The following is a 20,131-nucleotide window of genomic DNA, read 5'->3' on the forward strand; positions in this document are numbered from 1 at the left end:
AATCTAATCTAAATCACACATAATTTTCATATCTTTATATGTATATCAAAGATTCTACCCTATATCTGCTTGACATTTATGACTCAAGAAGTATTCTAAGCAACAGAAGTATTCAAATACAAAACATTGTAAAATATGTTAAAAGAAATGCATAATCAAAATCAAGCAACCTCCAAATTGAAAATTTGTTAAAAACTATTTTTACTCCATATTAAACTGTGAAGTCATACTCAATATGCTCTCTAGCTGATGAAAACTATAGCTGCATATATAAGAAGGGTTCTATCAATAAACTCTACACAATTTTATTTCTTACAGATGGAAGTCGCTTTCTTCTAACTTCATTCTCAGCTGACATAAGAAGTAACTCAAGTTCCTTTATTTTCTTTTCCTTATCAGGATCTTCATCAACAAAGGGTTGCTACAATAAGTTAAATAAAGGAGAAAAAATGGCTACTTACACATTGGTTTATTATTAGTGTTCTAATTTTCTATGCAATCTAAAATGTATTTTTCTTAATAAAGCTTAATAATACTGTATCCTAGTATTCAATATATCACAATTCCCCTAGCATCTAAAGATGTACTATGAAATATTTTCAATTTAACAGAAAAGATGCAACAACATTTAAATGCATTAAAAACATACTGCTTTATCTATATCAGCTAAAAAATTTATGTCTGGAATATTTTAGTTTTACTGAATTGTAATATACACATTTTAGTCAATTTAGCAAATGTTTAATGGAAGAATGGAAAATATCAAACTGGTGTTGTTAATTACCTTATAATTGTACAGTGTATATTTTTTAAACCCATTTATTTTTTCATTCATAATATTAAAAGTAAACAAAACTTAACATTGTTTAGTACATGAGGAAAAGAAAAAGTGTACCATTTGACTTTAAAAAATATTTGAATGCATTCCCTTTATGTCATAAATAAAAATTACCTGAATAAATGCAGAAGTCTGAATATGCTCTACACAGTTGCCTTCAGGTGATACATACTGATAACCAGGGATCTGAAAAGGATAGTAATAAAGCATTACTACTACACACTAACACTATCCAAATTTTTTTTTTTTTTTTTTTGGTACCAGGGATCGAACTCATGACCTCACACTTGCCACACAAGCTGTTATACACTGAGCTAAATCCCTAGCCCCTCACTATCCAAATTTTAAAAACCTGAGGCAAATTACAAAAACTTGTGATGTCACAATTACAACTTAAAGATCTCTAGTAATTTTGAAAATTCAAACTTATAAATCACTTATCTACTAAATATTCTTAGCATTTATTGATAGTCATAACTTTTAGGAAAAACCTCACTTTCTATTGAATGAAATAGAATTACTTAGCCTAGTTTTGCCAGTCAGTCTATCTATTATCAACATTATCCACCAAGGGGTCAGGAGTTTAGCTCAGAGGCACAAACACATGTTTGGCAAGCACGAGGTCATGAGTTTGATCCTCAGTACCCAAAACCAAAACAAAACTAAACAAAAAACATTACCCATCAAATAATAAAAATCTGAAATATAAAGGTTGCTCTCTCTCCTGGAGAAGACAGCATCATTGTGTTCCTATTTGGCACAAGAAAGTACTAATGCATATGAAGCTCTTACAAGACAGTGACTAAAGCAAGTTTGTCTCTCCAAACCCTACTACCACTCCGTATCAGTCTGAGTAAGGCAGAATAATATGCACTTCCTCTATCATTCATTTGGGAAAAAACAATTAGAATCACTCAAGTACTAGACACACTACGGAACAGGTACTCTGACAATAACTGGCATTCTGCTTCATTTCTAAAACATCTGTAATAACTGTGAAGCTGCATGTGAACTGAATGAGCAGTGGTAAAAAGAAATGAAAAGGTATTTCTAAAAACGTTTAAGTCAAATAAATATGAAATTGTCTACTTAAGGGTCTACAGAAATCATTATGCAAAATCATTACACGTAATGTACCTTTTACAGTACTCAGTAACAGCTTGGTGACTCAGGTAAAATTTATCTTAAAATTTTAATGAAAATCTGTGATACTTCAAATCAATCTAACTTAATCTTTAAGTCACATTTTATAATAAAATTAAAATTATTTTTAATAGTTTAAATTAATTGAACTATGAATACTTCTTAAATTATTGAAAAGGAACCAATTCTTTAAAAAATATCCTTATCTTTCCAATATATTTTGATTGAAACTGTTAGGCACTCTCCTTGGTCTCAAGTACATTTTAAAACTATTTTTCTGTAGGTTAAAAAATAAATTTAATTGATAAATTAGGAGCAGAATGCTTCAGTTTATGCTGCTGAAACAGGAGTCTAAAGAACAAATGTAATGAAACAGACAATAAAATCTTAAGTATCAACAGATACTTATGCTATCTTCATGTTTCCATGTATGCAAATTAAAATGTCACTACTTTTTTGTTTTGGATTTTGAGACAGTATCTCACTATATAGTGCAGGCTGCCACTGAACTTGCTTATGCAGTCCAGGCTGTCCTCAACTCAATGATCCTTCTGCCTCACCTCCCATGTGTTGGAATTATAGGCATACACAACCACATCCAACCAAAATGTCGGTATTTTTAAATGGCTCTTTTAAAAATCTGTCTAAAAAATATATGAACAGCCAAGCATTGTGACACATGCCTGTGTTCTCAGCACTCAGGAAGCTGAGGCAGGGAGACTGCTGCAAGTTGGAGGCCAGCCTAGGCTACAAAGTAAGTTTTAAGACCAGCCTGAACTGCATAGTGAAACCCTGTCTCAAAAAGACAAAATAAAAACAAACAAACAAAAAATCTTGTGAACATTCATAAAATGTAGAATAAAGTCAAACTTGAAATACAGTGAGCACAGAGCAACACCCAACCCAATTTTATCTTTAGTAGACACAATTTAGTCTTAATTCAATCTTTACATTCTATATGAAGTGAACCAAGAACTGCTCATCATCAAAAATAATGGCATAGTAGACAGGTACAGAAGAAAAGATAGGCATGAAGACTCCTAGTTTCTTGCAGGTAGGAAAATGAATTATAAAGATCAAAACAGTGTGCATCATTCTGAGCTTCTGTAATCTCTAATGGCTGTTTAAACATACTGAAATTACCCAAGTGATTAACTCTGAGGAGGGAAAGCAAAGCTAAACGACATCAAAACAAATTATTTACTACATCCCCAAAATGATGGCTGGAAAGATTTTTTACTATTTTCTCCTTTAATCCATTTTTTTACACATCTATAAGTTACACACTTATAGTTTCACAGAACATTTTAAAAATGGAAACTATAATAGAGGTGAAACACAGATAATTGACTTATAAACGAAGATGGAATGAGTATAAGGACATTTAAAAATACTGTATTTAACATAAAAAACACTAACATTAAATGCAAAATTTTAATGACTGTGTTCCAAAAATATTTGAGAGTTTTAGCATATTTTTTTAGTTTGTAAATGTCTATTACCCACTCCCTTAATGTTTTATTGTCTTATTAAGAAACCATTTTTCCATCTAGCAATTAGATTTTTAAAATAATAAAGGTATTAAAAATATGTGCCTGAACAGGTATGTAAAACTGATTCTGGGTTTGCAAATGGTCCATAGTCGCACAAGGTTTGTGTTGGAGTTTTGATGAAGATCGTTCTGACTTGATTCCATCTTGTAAGTAGCCCTCCTGTTCCACTTTTCTTCGCATAGTAGAATTCCAATGGTTTTTGATGGAATTATCAGTCCTGAGAAATGAAAGTGTATAATTTAAAAATGAAAAGAGGAATCCATACATCTTAATATAGTGTAACTTGCACAAAGTACTTAAAACAAATTTTACAAATGATGAAATTAGATACTTTAAAAACTCTGAAGATAAACCTAAGTCAGGCTTAGTGCTGTAAGAACCACAGATGCTGTGGGGAGCAAGATGAAGAAGAAGGTCCTTGCTCTCTTGATGCTTAATCTGTCTGCAGGTCTGGCAGTGGGGAAGAAAGAACAAAAACAAAACGAAATCAACATAAAAAAATTAGTGCAATGCAGATAATTAAAGCAGAGTGAGAAAAGTGGGTAATCAGGGTAATTCTGGTTAGACAGTCAGGAAGCCCTCTATGAGAGGACAGTGAAGTTAGGCCCAAATGACAAGAATGACTCTATCAAGAGTAGATAAACACAACAGTCCAAACACACAATATGAGAAGGACAAAGGCCTTACACGAGGAACAAATGTGACCATGAAAAGGAAAAAAGTTACTGAATCCCAATGCTCTTTTTCACTGCTTAAAACAGTTTTTATAGAAAGTTCATTGCTTCTTTTTTAACCAAAGTCTTTCTTTATAAAAACATAAATCTTTAGTGTATAGCTATTTGCAATTTAAATTTTATCCTACATAAAATATACATTTTACTGAAAACCCACTTTAAATTGATGTACTAGTCCAGTTCTTATGAAGTTTCTAGTTTGGTGTTTGTAAAAATTCAACACCATCCTTTAACTTCCTCACCTATAAAAGACAGCAATATCTGCTCTCTGTATCCCCCAAGTATATCCCCCAAAGATGAAGAATACATGTAGCTGTATGCATAGCAAATGTCTATAACCCAGCACTCTGAGAAGGGAGGCAGGAGGACTGAAAGTTCAAGCTAGCCTCAGTAAACTTAAGTGACACAGCTGAAACCTTGTCTCAAAATAAATATATAAAAAAAGGCTGTAGCTCAGCCTTTTTATGGTGGTACATATCTGTTATCCTAGTACTTGGGAAGCGGAGGCAAAAGAAATACTACAAGTCCAAGGCCAGTCTTGGCTACACAGAGAGTTCAAGGCCAGCCTGAACTGCACAGTAAGATCTTGTCTCAAAAAATAAACCAAAAATAGGGGGTAGATGTAGCTCAGTGCAAAGGTCCAGGGTTAAATCCCTAGGAACACACAAAAAAATGTACAAGTAAATTACATACTATAAATTATTATAGAGAGATAAACACAAAAATATTAAGTGTACATCTTTTCAGTGAGGTATGAAATTCCCAAGGTTGGTCAACTGTGCTAGATTATCAGAGAATATTTGAACCACCACAATGTAAAGTATATCTAACAAATTACTGCCTTTGAGGGAAATGCAGTATTTTAGCCATGATTTTAAACTATACCACAATTAAGAATTGAGATTTTCTAACAATCTTTCATAGCAGTACAGGCTGGGAATACTGTGTTTCTTAACATAAAAAGTACATTAAAGGGAAATGATTGTATTCCTAAAATATCTGTATAATTTGTATTTGTTTTACTTAAAGTATATTCATATTTATGTTGTAATTTGTTTTTATTTTACTTAAAATTGCAAGATACTTTTTCCCAGTCAAAGAAAGAAACCTCTGATTTAGATTCAGTTTGTACAAAGAGATCTACTAACTGAAAATGATATGTAAACATACTTTGTGGTATATATGAAGTGTTTATTACCAATGTTTCAAACAGATCCTTGTATCACGCAGTCTAAATTTTAATTACAAATAAAAGTCATGGGGTGCTTACAAATATTAATAGTAAGGCAATAAAGATCATGATTAAATACAAAAAGTGTATATACATTTATATAAGCACCTTCCAGGAAGTAGTTTGGCAATTTCTGCCCAACGATTTCCCAACCGCTTATGTGCTTCATAGATGATCCTGTCTTCTTCTTCTGTCCAGGAAGATTTCTTTACTTCAGGATTCAGATGATTATGCCATCTTTCTCTACACTGCTTGCCTATTCTTCCTTTTAAATGTTTTGCAATTAAAGACCATCTTTTTGGTCCATACTTCTGAACTAATTCAATAACCTAAGAAGCAAAAACAAAGTTTGAAAAATTGTTACCTTGTTTAAAACATAAGAATGCTAGAGCTGGAAATAAAATCTGTGCTAAAGCACTTGCCTAGCATGTGTGTGTCCCTAGCCTAAATCCCCAGCAAGGGGGAAAAAAGTCATTAAGATGCCAGTTTAAATAAATACATTAAATTTAAACCACGATGGCATACAGTGTACAAAAAACAATTTTACCAATAAACAACCTTCCAGCATTTGACAAGTTCAAAAACTGATACCCAATTTATCTGAAACCCAAAGGACTACAGTTAATTGTAAGTTAAAAGTTTTCATACAAAATACTGTGAAATAACAGCAGAAATATTTACATTCTACCCCCCCTCCCCCCGCCCCGACCTTTTTTTGGTTCTAGGGATCAACTAACATCTTGCACTTGCCAAACAGGGGCTTATGTCGCTAAGCTGAATCCCTGGCCTCCTTACATTTAAAAAGAAAGAAAACAGCTTAAGCAGATATCTAAATAAATCAATCTGGGGGGCTGGGGTTTAGCTCAGCGGCATAAGCACCTGCCTTGCAAGCAGGCGGTCGTGAGTTCGATCCCCGGTACCGATAAAAATGAAAAAGACAAAAAAAAAAAAAAATCAATCTGGAAGCAGGAAGGATCCAGAATAACTGGCTTTTCATTTCTTCCTTCTTCATATTGAAAAAACATTCTTTTTTCCACAGTTTAAATTTTTTATTTACTTAAAATTGCAAGATATTTATTCCTAGCCCACTTTAGCTCACAGTCAATAAGGCAATATCACATTGTAAACATTCTGTATTGATAGAATAAATTTAATACTTTGCAACATTTTTACTACATGTATATATTTACTGTTTAAAAATAAAATTTCAGTATTAAATATACTTTTTAATGAGATCATATACTTCAAAACATTATCAGCCAGCAAATAAATTAGATCATAGATTCTAGTAAAGTAACTTGAAGAATGATTTCTTACATATAGAATTATTGAATGTAAAAATAAAAATGTTTTAATATGTTAATGCAAATTTTAATATATACGCTGAGTACTGTTAATATAATTTTTAATAGAAAACAATACCCTATATAGTTAAATCAAGCTTTATATTTAAAAATGCTTTATAGCAAGCATTTTTCCTTCTACAAATCAATGTAGAATGGATTCTATTTAATACTTGGTTTGACTCATTTTAGAAAAAGCTACATCTCAAGACATTCAACATTCAATCATTATGTAAATACCTTCAAGAGAACAAAATCAGGAGGAGGTTTAAGAACAAAATCAAGTGATTGAAGTATATGTTAAAAGAACATATTAGCAAGAAAAAGTTAATACACCTACACAGTGACCATAAAGAACATGAATACATTACCCTCTGATCCTCTTCTTTAGTCCAAGGACCCTTTATCAATTCTGGATTTAAAACTTTTTGCCATCGATGTTGGCACTGAAAATCAGAACGATTCTGAAAGAATTTGAAGATGTTATATAAACATCTTATATATTATTTCTAATTCTCACAAGAACATTGTGGAACAAACACTATCATATACATATTATAAGAAAGTTGAAAGACTAATAGGTTAAGTAATTTTTTGAAGCTAGGAGAGCTGCTATTTGAATATAATTCAGATTAAGATTTTTCCTGTCATTATTTGGTCTGTGTTTTCAGGTTATGTTGACAGATGCTATGACAATATAGAACACAGGTCATATGGTTTCTGAATCCAAAGTAGTTAATACCAAAATTCAAATAGTGGTACTCTGTCTACTCACAGCATATTAAAAAACAATATATGCATAATAAAATGTGATCATAAAATTACACACAAATGAACATCATGTATATAAAAAGGTGTAAATTTTTAGTTTTTCCTGATTTTACTGGCTATCAAAATATTCCAGTAAATTCTCTCAAAATGTTCTAACATACATCACAAATATTTACAAAGTCCTATCCAAACTTAATGCCATTTTTGTTTATATTAGTAATCACTTTAGCCTTCTGAAGAGGATTTTACAGGGTACCATTATCTAAAAATGCTTGAAACCAAGTGTTTCAGATTTCAGCTATGTATGGGTTTTAAAATATATGTACATCTGTAATAAGATATTTTGGAGATGGAATCTGAATTTTAAACACAAAATTACTTATGTTTCATATAATACACCTCATAAACATAACCTGAACATCATTTTATACAGTATTTTTGGTGCAGCCATTTTTACTATAACCTATTACATGAGTTCAGGTGTAGAATTTTCCACTTGTGGAGTTACATTGGAACTCAGAAGTTTTGGATTTTGAAGCACTTCAGATTTTAGATTTTTGTATTAGAGATGCTGAACCTGTACCAGAAAATCAGACTTTCTAGGCCATTACCAGCTACTCACAAGTAGGGATGTTTTTAGGAAAGAAATCTAAATCTAAAATATGTACAGAGCCAGGCACAGCAGCAAGCACCTGTAATCCCAGCCTCTGGAGGATGAGAGGGGCAGGCTGAGGCAAAAAAGATCAGGGCAGCATAGGCAGCATGGCAAGACTCTCTCTGAATGAATGAAGTCATAGTCTTAAAAATAAATTTAAACAAATGGCCTATTAGCCAAGCTAGAAATATAATTTAACATCTTACTTACTTGAAGATGACTAGCAATTAGAGTCCAATCATCAGTTCCATGTTGTTCAACCAACTTCTTTAATTTATCATCCTATTAAAACAGGTATAAAAATGTAAAAGCTGCCCATCATCTTTTGCTCTATCCATGAATACAGGTAACACTCTAGTTCTGGTAAGTCATATCTAGTGCCCATTTTTAAAACTAACATCATTATTACACAATTTTCATTTACTATATTGTACTGTCAGCCATAGAATCAAATAGTTACTCATGTCTCTGATCAAAGAAAAAGAACACACAACTTAGTTGATGGATAATTTTTCCACATATTTATTTTGAATTATCTTTCATAACTATAACAATATAAATTGACAAAGTATGAAACTAGAAAACCCTGCCAGATAACTACCTCGTCTCTTGTCCATTTCACTCTGTTCCAGAGCTTTTTCAGTCCTTTTTGTTGTGGCACTTCATAATCATGATCCGCATACTGAAGATCCTCATCCTCATCCTCACTACAAAAAATCGTAACTTGTCAATCAATGATTGAAGAAGCCACCCAGACTAAACATATACACCTAATGAAGTTGTTTAGAATACTAAAATTTAAACCACTGCTGGGCATGGTGGCTCATGCCTATAATCTCCATACTCAGGAGGCTGAGGCAGGAGGATTGCCATGAGCTTGAGGCCAGTCTGAATTAATAGCAAGATCCTGTCTCAAAAAAAAAAAAAAAGCCCTAAAATACGTAAGAGGTATAGTTACATTAGCATCATAAAAATGAGGCCAGATGTGCCATTAACAGCCAAATTATAATCTTGTAAGTCATTCTACAGTTTGATATGAAGGACTTTAATTGAAGGAGCAAAAGATAAATATCCTGTGCTTTAAGAAAAATCAATAATAAGTGTGGTAAAATACAAGAAGGAAAATCAATTAGAAATCTTCATAATAACTCAAGCAAGAAATTATGGTAAAAAAGAAATGGTAAAAAAACAAATCACAACCTGTTAATCCAGCAACTGTAACAACTTAAGAGTTAAATATCTAGAAATAACTGTAACATTCAAATTCAAAGTACAGCAAATGACAAAACACTATTATGAAACCAGAAGACTTGAATAAATTCAAGATATCTGGGCCTCATTTTTGGATAAGAAAATAGTGTTCTAGAGATATCTACTAATTCATACCAAATGAATGAAAACAATAATAGATTTTTGGGAAAGAACTGGGTAAGCTGATTGTATCAGTCATAAAGAAAAGGAGAAAAAAATATCCAGAGTAAAGCCAGAAAATATCAAAAAAATAACAGTGGGAGAATTATCATTACCTATTATCAAAATATACTGTAGAGAAATATATCAGAATAGTACTAGAATATGAACAGACATACAAAGAAGTGGAACAGGATAAAACATTCAGGGAAAAAACATGAAATTTGGTAAATAGTAACATTTCAAATCAGTGGTATCAAGATAGACTTTTCTTTCTATAAATGGTATAAGATATTGGATAGGCATTTTAAAAACCTGAACAAAGAGCCCTATTTAATATAAAATGAATTCAGACAAAACAAATATTTGCATTTTTAAATGAATGTAATAGTACCATAAGAAAATAGGAAATAATTCTTTTTAACATCTCTGAGTAGAAGTTAACTACCACATGACAAAAATCCAGACCCCATAAAAGAAAACACCAACAGATATAGTAAGAGTAAATGTTAAGAAATATATGAAACTAAGAAATATTTTTTGGCTTTGGGAATATAACTAATGCTACTCACTAAAGAATGAACAGATGAAGGACAGGCAGAATTCTGGGAGGGAAAAGGAAAGGAAGAATGCAGTTTTGCACTAAATGTTTTCAAGGTACTTAGAAAATAGGTAGAAATGTCCAGAGTAGAATTGTTCAAGAAATATAAATTGTAAACCACATATGTAGTTTTCTAGTAGCCACAATTTAAAAAAAACTAAATTTTATTTTAATAAGTATAATTTAACATATCAAAAATATAATTTCAACGTGTAAACAATATAAAAATCATTAATGAAGTATTTTACATTCTTTTTGCTTTTAAAGTCTTCGAAATTTGATGTGTATTTTGTAGTCACAGTCTATCACAATTCAGACTATCACCATTTCAAGTGCTGCAGCGATCCTATTGGGCAAAACAGGTCTAGAGGGTAACTGGGTATGAGACTCTTCTCTTCAGACATAGAGTTAGTATAGATTCAGTTTTGGCAATCGCCGGGATACTCAGAGAGAATAGCTGTGGTCAGGAGATGACCGGAGGAAAATAAACACAGTGAAGGAGTAAAAGTCAAAATATGAGCATTTATGGAGTGGGGTGGGAGAACGGGGGAGGGAGACAATTTTAAAGAAAGAAGCGCAGGAAAAGACAAGCCTCCGGGATACACTGAATTTGAGGATTTTAGTAGACAGAGAATTGGGCATCTGAAAATAACATGAACATTTATTTAAAACTGTTGAAGTACCATATACTGTAGTAGTCTAAGAAATTTCTCTCTGAAAACTTTACACCAACCAGAAGAGAGAAATACTTTATTGCTACTTCAGAGTAGAAAATCTTGATTTAGAAAAGTGTAACTCCATTGTTTTGTTTTCTTGTGGTACTGAGGATCAAACATAAGGGTGCTCTACCATTGAGATACATTTCCAGCACCCTCCCCCTTTTATTTTGAGACTTGGTTTTGCTGAAGTGCCCAGATGTGAATTGAACTTGTGATCATCCTGCCTCAGCCTCTCAAAGTGCTGAGATTACTAGTAACTTCCTGGCCACAACCACACCAAATCTGTCATGGTTGATCTCTAAAGTCCCACTATTTAACCACCCTGAACACAACACATTAGAAAAACAGCGAAGGGTAATACGAAGCTGGAAGATATCAAAGACAAACCTCAACTACATTTTGAAACCAGAATCCTCTAGTTCTAACTTAACTATTTACTTTGTAATCTTGACCTCTCAGGTTCACTTGTTTATAAAAATAAATGTAATGCCATCTACTTTATGGTACTGGCTTTGTGATAAAATTAAATGAGAAAAATCTATATTATACTTCATATAACATTGAATAGAAAGGTGGCTCAATATTAATGTGCACAATCTGATTGCCCAACAGAATTCAAAATCATCTTGTTCTAGACTTAACTTTTTCCTAAAAATCCATTCTGATTTCAAACAGCCAAGTGTGAAGATCTGTCTAAACTTACTGAAATTAAGAACATGTAAATGGTCCCTAATATCTATTAACTCAATCTTACAAAATTAAAAATGAAACCCTAGATTTAATATACACCATCTACACATGCTTTGCAGGAATTTCTAATTGACTGACTTGTCAATTAGAAATGAGAATTCTTCACATCTAAATCAGGCAAAGTAAGATCCCTGATTCTCTTACATTAATCTACTTCTGTAGCTGAATGCACTTTAATTTTCCAGTGGTCTCTTTCTAAAGCCAAGCCCTATTTGTAACAAAGAATCTGTCAGTCCTACTTATACGTGCTTTTTTCCTTAAACTATACCAAAACCAAAAACCACAGGTTTAATTAAACAGCTGTTAGTGGCAACCATCTTCAGCTATCAGAAACATAATCCAATCAGCCAAGAGTAAATGATTAAACTGGTGATGTTTCAGGGTGCAATGATTTTATAAATTTCTGAGTTAATAAATCAAATAAAGTATTAACTTTCCCAACCAAACAGTAAGTCTGAAGAGTATGCCTATCATGTTCACTTCTCTGAACCAAGCACGGAAATGTTTGCAAAATTAAGATCTTCTCTATCCTTCTTCCGTCAACTAATCTGTATTTCAAAATTACCTCATTTCCTTCCAACTTACCAAAGCTTCCACCTTTCTCAAGACTAGTGTGATTGCAAAGTAGATACAAGATTTGTTTTTTAAAACAAATGAAAACAGCTCTAAGGAGGATGGGTAAGGTATTTCTATTTGTTAAAAAGTATTTTCAGAATCCAAATGCACCTCCAAGTGGCAGAATTTTAAAAAGCAGAGTTAAAACATTTTTAACAATTCTATACAGAAGCTGTTCACTGAGTGTCTACAGTACTGCCTAACCTTTCCTAGACGTGTTCCCAGCAACAAAAGTATTTCCATAAACTCCAAATAACCCTCAGGCATGCTTTTCACAAGTTTTCCTCTTCTTTACTCCCTTTAGCTCCCAATAGCTTTCACAACAGCATATTTGAGATTGCTTTAAAAAAAATGGGTTATTTCTGAGCTAAAATAACTTTTAACTTGAGAATCTGCCCATGTAAATTTTGAATATTTACAGAAAATCAAAATCGTATCTGCACAAAATCCACCTTAAGGCTTTTACTAATATTTTAGGGATATGAGTCCAAAACCTTACTTTATTCAAAAAGACTAGTTACACCAAGGAGTAATTTCCCAAAAATTTATTCCTTTTAACTTTAAAACTCTAGTCCCTTATTTTTAACCATATATTTTATTGTGAGAAATTTCTATTTCTAAATGAGGTTTTATTCTGTTTTGTATTCAGCATGGGCATCAGTTTCAGACAGTGTTCAAGAAGCTGTTTCTTTTAAGTGGGTAAATATGAGGGCGCATTATAGTAGAATTCTTAGAATCAGCCCCACCACTGGGACTTTCCTCATGTCTAACTACTTAGCTTGGGTATCTAGTTATTTTTTATTTTTTTCGCCAGAGTTAGATATTGAACCCAAGGCTCTGGGTATGCTAGACAAGTGCTTATTTTTTAGCCATAACTTTAGCCCCAAGTTACTTCTATATATAGTTAGGTGATTATTAAAAGAATTATACAATTTTCAATAGTAACAGAAAGAAAGATCCTAGAAATGTATTACTATTATAGCTATAACAGGCAGATGGCCTAAGAATGCCTGTAATTTACTCAGAAAAAAGGAGATAAATCTCAAGTATTATTTCATCAACCTTCCTACTATGCATTTAAATAAACCATTTGTAATCCATTGTGATTATTCTGGAAGACAGCAAAAATTACTTCTTCATTCACAAAGCAAAAAAAGAAGAATTTGGTCCTTGACTTTCCAGTCCAAATTTAGACAGTGTTTTAGGTTTCAAGGATTATTCTGTCAGTTTTCCAAGTCAAAGGAAATATTTATTCTGTAAATGTCTAATATATACCTAATCTATTATAGTCAAATGGAAACAGTTTTGTAAATTATGAATGAACAAGATTAGCAGGATGATTATGAAACATTAAAAGGAAGTGCAAAAAATTGTACAATTCATAGGCTAGGAAAAGTTAGAAATAACTTTACACCAGGATGTAAGGTAACAAGACATGACTTTATCTGTGGAAAAAAACACAACTACTATCCATAATTGATGATATTAAATTAAAACATTTGGGAAAAGCTTAATTTCAAAGGGTAACAATTATACCACTTAAAAACAGTAAGATGTTATAACCAAAAGAAGAATTTAAAAATCTTTCTGAAATTTGTTTTATTGAAAAAGAACTAGTGGTTTGAAATCAGGAAACATCAGCTCTACAGTGTGTTCCACTAAAACTGTTTCAACTTAATAGTATCTTTAATCACAAACTGCAAGTTTGAAATTTCTATCATAATCAAAAAAATATGCCTCTATTATATTTCTTAAGAACAGGGTAACTGGATTTAAGTTTCTTAAACTGGATTTAAGTTTCCAATTGCATGCAAAGTATGAAAATTTATCAAGTTGATTCAATAAAGTGAAATCAGGCCACCCACTGGTTAACATGGTGCATTGCATACATGAATATTTTTTCCCAAATCTGGACTGTGCAAAATAGTATCACTACAGTAAAATAAATTTGATTTCACATAATTTTTGCCCATTATTGACAGCAACACTGAAATAAACACTGAAGATAGTTCTCTTCAGCTATGCATAAACAAAAACAAAGTGAGAATATTTCTACTTGGCTCCTTTAGAGTATATGTATTTTTAAATGAGAAAAAGATTGTAAAAGTCCCTCAGAAAAAGAATATACAGTATAGTTAGAAGGGACCTTACATAACATAAAATTCAAAACCTTATATACTCATAAAGTTTGGGCAGAGTTTATCTGCTTTCCCAAAACAATATTGCCAGTTAATGACAAAGCTAATTAAAGTCTTTTCTCATATTTCACTACACTTTCACTTCTACTCATTTTGCCAGAAATAACAAAGCAAAAGTGCTACACACACACCACTTAATATTATTTTTCTAATGTAAAAACTGATTTTTTTTCAGTTTAGTGTAATGTTTTGGTCATCTTGTGTAAATACATTAATGTTCTTACTAGTAACAGTCTATAGTGTCTAAGCAGTTTTTTTCAAGTTTATGTTTAAGGATAGAATTAGTCTTTAAAAACTGAGATGATTTATACAGGAATATGCTTAAAATCAAATACATGTAAAAAAGAGAATCCCAATATTAGTATTGCCTGTAACCTATGTCATTAAAACCCTGAATGTGATCTACAACTATTTTAAGTCACAATGCTAAATGAGCCCCTTGGTTTATGTAAATCTCAAAATAGATTCTATAGCTTTCTGCCCTTCCAAAAAAAAAAAAAAAAAAGATCAAAAGAGCCAACATACTTCAATGGTTTCATATTTGAGGTAACAGTTTTCTACTCTTAGGTAGATCACACAGAAAAAGTGTATTACAGGATTTACACCTATACCCTTATGCAAAACTTTCATACAGCAGAATATAATTTTCATTCAAATTCTTAAATGGTTACACACTGGAAATCTTAAGTACACCTTGAAATGATTCAATTATTTCTTTTCTCTACTATAAACTGGGTTCATATATATTAATATTCTTAGCTTAAAGACAAAATACTTGGTCCAATGAAAATACTGTTTCCCCTTCACCATGTTTCACATTATCTAAGACGCATAAGTCATATTTACATATACAAGAAATTTAGAGCATGCAACTCATTCAAGTATGAAGACCTTAAGAAACACACAATTCAGAGATGATAATTTCTCACCACATCCTCTACTTGTTTATTCCCAGAGGGAGTGTAGCCTCACTTCACCACATTTAATTATTGCAATCTTTGTGACTTATATACCTCATTCTACGTTTCAATTAACTCATACTATTGACAAGGAATAAAAGCCAACAATACAATTAAAGTTTAAATGTCAAGATCAAAGTATTGCCAGCAAGGTAATTTACACAGGGATGATAGTCTACCATTATGAAACATATACAGCATGTAGTGAAAAGAAAACAACCTGAGGACAGGACAGCCTTGATATTTAAGCATCAGTGTCTATAACTTTAATGCCTGATGACAGAATTAGCCAAAAAACTGTTTCAAATAAGAGTAACATCTAAATACATAATGCCACAAATCAAATATAAAGCAAATTCTGCTGACTTCATTACTTGCCACTCTGCATAATTTTCTTTCTGACTTAAAAATTCAAAGGGCTTAGCCTATTTAGCAAGCATATCCTGAGTTTGATTCCTGGTACAAAAAGATTTTTCAAAGGGCCTAAACCAGTGCTTCAGTGGTTATAATCAGAGGTGGTTTTAATTTGTATGGTATCTGAAGATGGAGTGCTTAAGTGGGTTCTTAAGTTTCTAGACAGGCAGTTCTTATTTGGGTGACTCTGTCCACCCCAAAAACATTTAGTGGAGAAATTTTTGATGGTCATGACAGTTAGAAGTGGGGTGTTGCACTGTCTTCTGCTCAGCCAAGCATGCTGTTAAACAGCTTCCCACTACAAAAAAAAAAAAAAAAAAAAAAAAAAAAAAAAAAAATCTGATACAAAATGTGAGGAGAGCCAAGTTTGAAAATAATATTGTAAACGAGGCATTGAATCACTCGCCTGAAATCCCAGCACTCAGGAGGCTGAAACATAAGGATCATTGTGAGTTAGAGACTAGCCTGGACTACAAAGTGAGCTCAAGGCCCACCTGCATAGTGAGACCCTGTCTCAAAATGACAAAAAAGAAAAAAAATCATTATTGTAGACCAAATGGGAGTGTGTTTGTGTGTGCATATGTGTGTATATCTGTTCCATAAGTGTTTGTCCTACACTGGAGTTGCTATAAGACAACTACAACTATTATTACTTTATGCTGATTTCTGCAGACTCATCTTACACAAAGCAGAAGCTTAGAGCAAAGAATATTATACATAGTTATCTATCAATTTTTAATCAAAATATACAACAAATGACCCCCTATACCAAGCAGCTACAACTCGAGATAAGAATCTGAAACTGTAGTCTAGATAAATAAAAAGCTGAAAATTCTGCCAAACACTGTTTTTTAATACTGAAAATTAAAACACATTGTAGATTCTTGTCACCTAAGTGATTACTCCATACAATTTAGTATTAGTTACTACAATGACATAAATAAAAAATCAGATGCATAAATTCGTCTGGATGTATTTTCCAACAACAAAAAAAATGTGTCCCTCTTCTGTGCAACACTTAAGTACACTCAGAGCTAAACTTGGACACTCAAAATGTTCAGTAAATAAAACACATTGTTTTATTTTTAAAAACAGTCTACGGGTAGTAACAGTGTGACAGCTTCCCACCAGAAGACTCTAAGAGTATACACATCTACTGGCAAGCAAGCGGTCCTGAGTTCCTGGTACCAGCTCCCTCCCCGAAAAAGAGGTCACGGGTATGGAAATTACAAAAAGAATGAAAAAGGTCCTCTCTTCTCAGCTATTCCTCAAGAGATTTCCTATAACCTCTGAAGGTAGGGAGGATCGGCAAAACGGTGCCCGCCCACGTTTGTCCCGGAGTTTGTTTTGACAGGCACATTTAGTTCAGAAGAGAAAATCGCATTTTTCAAGTCATCTAGGGAGAGCACAACCACTTTTACCTGCGTAGCGATGTTCCCTAAAAGCGCAAAGACTTATCGGGCAAGAAGTAGCCGTGTGACCTTTAGGACTCTGGTCGTTCACGGCGGGGAGAATCACCTCGAACCAACCTGGGCATCTGCCATTCTTCCTGCGTCTTCCACCCACTGGTCCCCGACTCCCTCCACGTCCCAGTGAGCTCCAGCCCGCAGGGCCAAGCGGTCCCGTAAAGGAAAACCTCTGTCCCGGCCGGGGAGGCCCCTGGGACTGCGGGGAAAGGGGATCTGAGCCGAGGTGGTGCGGCCAGGCCTGGGCCAAAGCGACGGTCACCCACCTGCGCGACCTCTTCGCCATCCTTCAAGTACCGCATAGGCGCGGGCCGGGCGGGGACGCAGGGCAGCCTCCTCCAGCCTCCAGCGAGTGCTCCTTCTCCCCCCACGCTCCCGCCGCGTCCCCTGCTCCCGTCCCGAGGCGGCAGACGGCGGAACGCGGGTCCGACAGAGCAGCACGGACGGACGGGGGAGCAGACGCGACCCGCCCCCGGCCCAGGCGCCGCTCCTAGCCCTGGCCCGGCGGGCTCACGGATGATCCTGACATGTCCAGAGGCGCGCTCCCGCCCTCCGCCGGCCCCTCCCGCCGCCTCGGCCTCCCCGCTGCAGTCCCGGCGCGGCCCCCGCCCTCGTCCCGCAGCGGGCAGCTCCGCAGTACTCGCAGCCTCCCGCAGGGTTTTGTCCGCACCACCGAATCTCGCGCCCAGCCTCCCTCAAGAGTCGCCGTTTGAATCTGCGCACGCGGCTCTGAACCTCATTGGCTATGACGGCTGCACGCGGGAGGTGGAGGGGACCGAGGGGGGAGGGGCAGCGCGCGCGCGCGACTGGGGGCGGGGCCGGGGAGCTGGAAGCCGGCCCTGGAACTCGCGGGAGCAGGCGAGGGAGCCTGGAGCCCCGCAGGAACCGAGGCGGGGCTCGCGGGCCGAACTGTGACTGGACCCGGAACGCGCGGGGAGCAGGACCCGAGAGGGCGGGGCGCCGGGGCCGCGCGTGCGGGGCTTGCCGGGAAAGCGAGTTTCTGCGCTCGCTGGGGGCGGGCCCGGAAGCGGAGCGGAGAGGTACGGCGGCCCCAAACCTCCCGGGGCTCCTGGGCAGAACCTCTGGGGCGGGGACGCTCCCGCGGCCTTGGTGGTGGATGCCTCTACTGCTCAGCTGCTGCTCCTTGCTGTTTGCGCGTATCCTGCCTGCTGTAAAGAGACGCGGTCTCCCGATTTGTACCAAATATCTAATCTGAAAGTAGGCTTAGCTGTCATTCTTTAAGCAAAAATGCCATGTTTCTATCCAGACGTCATAGCTACAAAGTGGCGATGACGCTATGGTAATATAACCAATGTCCCTCAAGAATGAGAAGTTTCGCAAGGGAAAAACATTTTTAGCCGAGATGTGTTTGCAGCAGGAAAGGGAATAACCCTTCTCTGCGGCTGGTTTACGAGGTTCTCATTCCAATAACCGATTTGCACAGTGGAGCCTCCGCCTGGAGGATGCAGTGGATTGATTTTCTCCCAGATGAATGAAAACCGTAACTAACCATTGAAAGTTATGCTTTGCACGAGACGGGAGAGCGGATTCTGCATCGGAGAACTAACACTTGCAGCTACTAGGGCTTCCAAGAATAACAGCAAAGAATTGCTTAGTTCCAGTGGTATTAAAGTAGATTAACTAGAGTAACATTTTATTTTTTTGTTTGCTTGTATTTTAAATTAATTTTATTGGTACATTTTAGATACATAATAACAATCATAGGGAATATCTGTACATAATATATCTTGATTCTTCTTTGTTTCCCATAACTTTCCCCTGCCTTCAACCCCTCTTTCCACAATAACATTTAGACATATTTAAGGATTCAGATTTGCAAGGTAACATGCTCTGCCGCATGTAACACTGAACCACATATTAATATGGTAACAAACTGACATTTTGCTATTTTGAAATTTACACGTCATCTTTTGCAAATCAGAGGTGCAGGTGCAAATATGGCAGCTTTGCATGCTTTACTGTCAAACACACTTCTTTGCCTTTTTATAGTTCCTTTTCTCAAGGAATATATTCTGGGAAGGTAAAGTAGATTTTCTTTCAAATCATTTCTTACTGGGTTGCTGGTTTACTTTTTTAAAATTAGCTTCCAAATTTAATTAGTGTTTTTTTATTTGATCTTGAGTCAGACATTATTCCACTTTGATTCTAACAGGAAGCAGCTGCTATATTTTAGGCTATCATCATTTTTATACAGAACACCTTTTTAGAACTTGAAGGCAGGTGTTTGAGATTTCAGCATAAGTGCCCTTCATTTTATAAATAACGAAAAAATTTCTCAGAAAGATAACATTGTAAAGTCATTTGAAACTGTTAAAAAAACTCAGTGTGAAATTAAAGTAGTTCATACTCATTATAATCCACATACTCAAATGTATTGGTAACTAAAACTTGGAGGTTTTCTTTAAACATAGAGGTTTTATTTAAAGTATGTAAACAAAACAAAACCCTCCGATCTCAGTCATGAGAAATAAGTAATTGAGCCCAGGAGTTAGCTCAGAGGCACAGCGCCTTCCTGGCAAGCACAAGGACCAGTTTGATTCTGGATACCAAAAAAGAAAAAAGCAATTAAAATATTGGCAAATGATTCTTGCACAGATACTTTACTGAAAAAAATCCATGTGATTGTATAAAAATACTGTATGTTCCACTTCATTAGACCATTAGGAAAATAGAAATGAAAAACATTGCGATTCTATTACAATAAGGGAAA

General features: G+C 34.9%; 1 protein-coding gene across 3 annotated transcripts in view; it reads right to left on the bottom strand.

Moving 5' to 3' along the window:
* Positions 1–17,962, bottom strand: part of Mybl1 (MYB proto-oncogene like 1) — a 31,484-nt gene extending 13,522 nt beyond the window's left edge. Inside the window, exons 1-8 of one of the 3 annotated variants that reach the window (XM_003480066.5) lie at positions 17,667–17,962; positions 8,870–8,975; positions 8,479–8,550; positions 7,214–7,306; positions 5,608–5,828; positions 3,577–3,751; positions 953–1,024; positions 317–421 (exon numbers count right to left, since the gene is read on the bottom strand). In XM_003480066.5, coding sequence (XP_003480114.1) covers positions 317–421; positions 953–1,024; positions 3,577–3,751; positions 5,608–5,828; positions 7,214–7,306; positions 8,479–8,550; positions 8,870–8,975; positions 17,667–17,686 — 864 coding nt within the window. In that variant the 5' untranslated portion in view covers positions 17,687–17,962. The remainder of the gene's footprint in view (positions 1–316; positions 422–952; positions 1,025–3,576; positions 3,752–5,607; positions 5,829–7,213; positions 7,307–8,478; positions 8,551–8,869; positions 8,976–17,666) is intronic. The other 2 variants (XM_063257397.1, XM_003480067.5) reach the window with 2 other exon arrangements.
* Positions 17,963–20,131: the final 2,169 nt, after the last annotated feature.

This window comes from Cavia porcellus, unplaced genomic scaffold (assembly GCF_034190915.1).
Source record: "Cavia porcellus strain 051 isolate PalLab524CR breed Dunkin Hartley unplaced genomic scaffold, mCavPor4.1 scaffold_10, whole genome shotgun sequence".
Classification (NCBI taxonomy): Eukaryota; Metazoa; Chordata; class Mammalia; order Rodentia; family Caviidae; genus Cavia; species Cavia porcellus.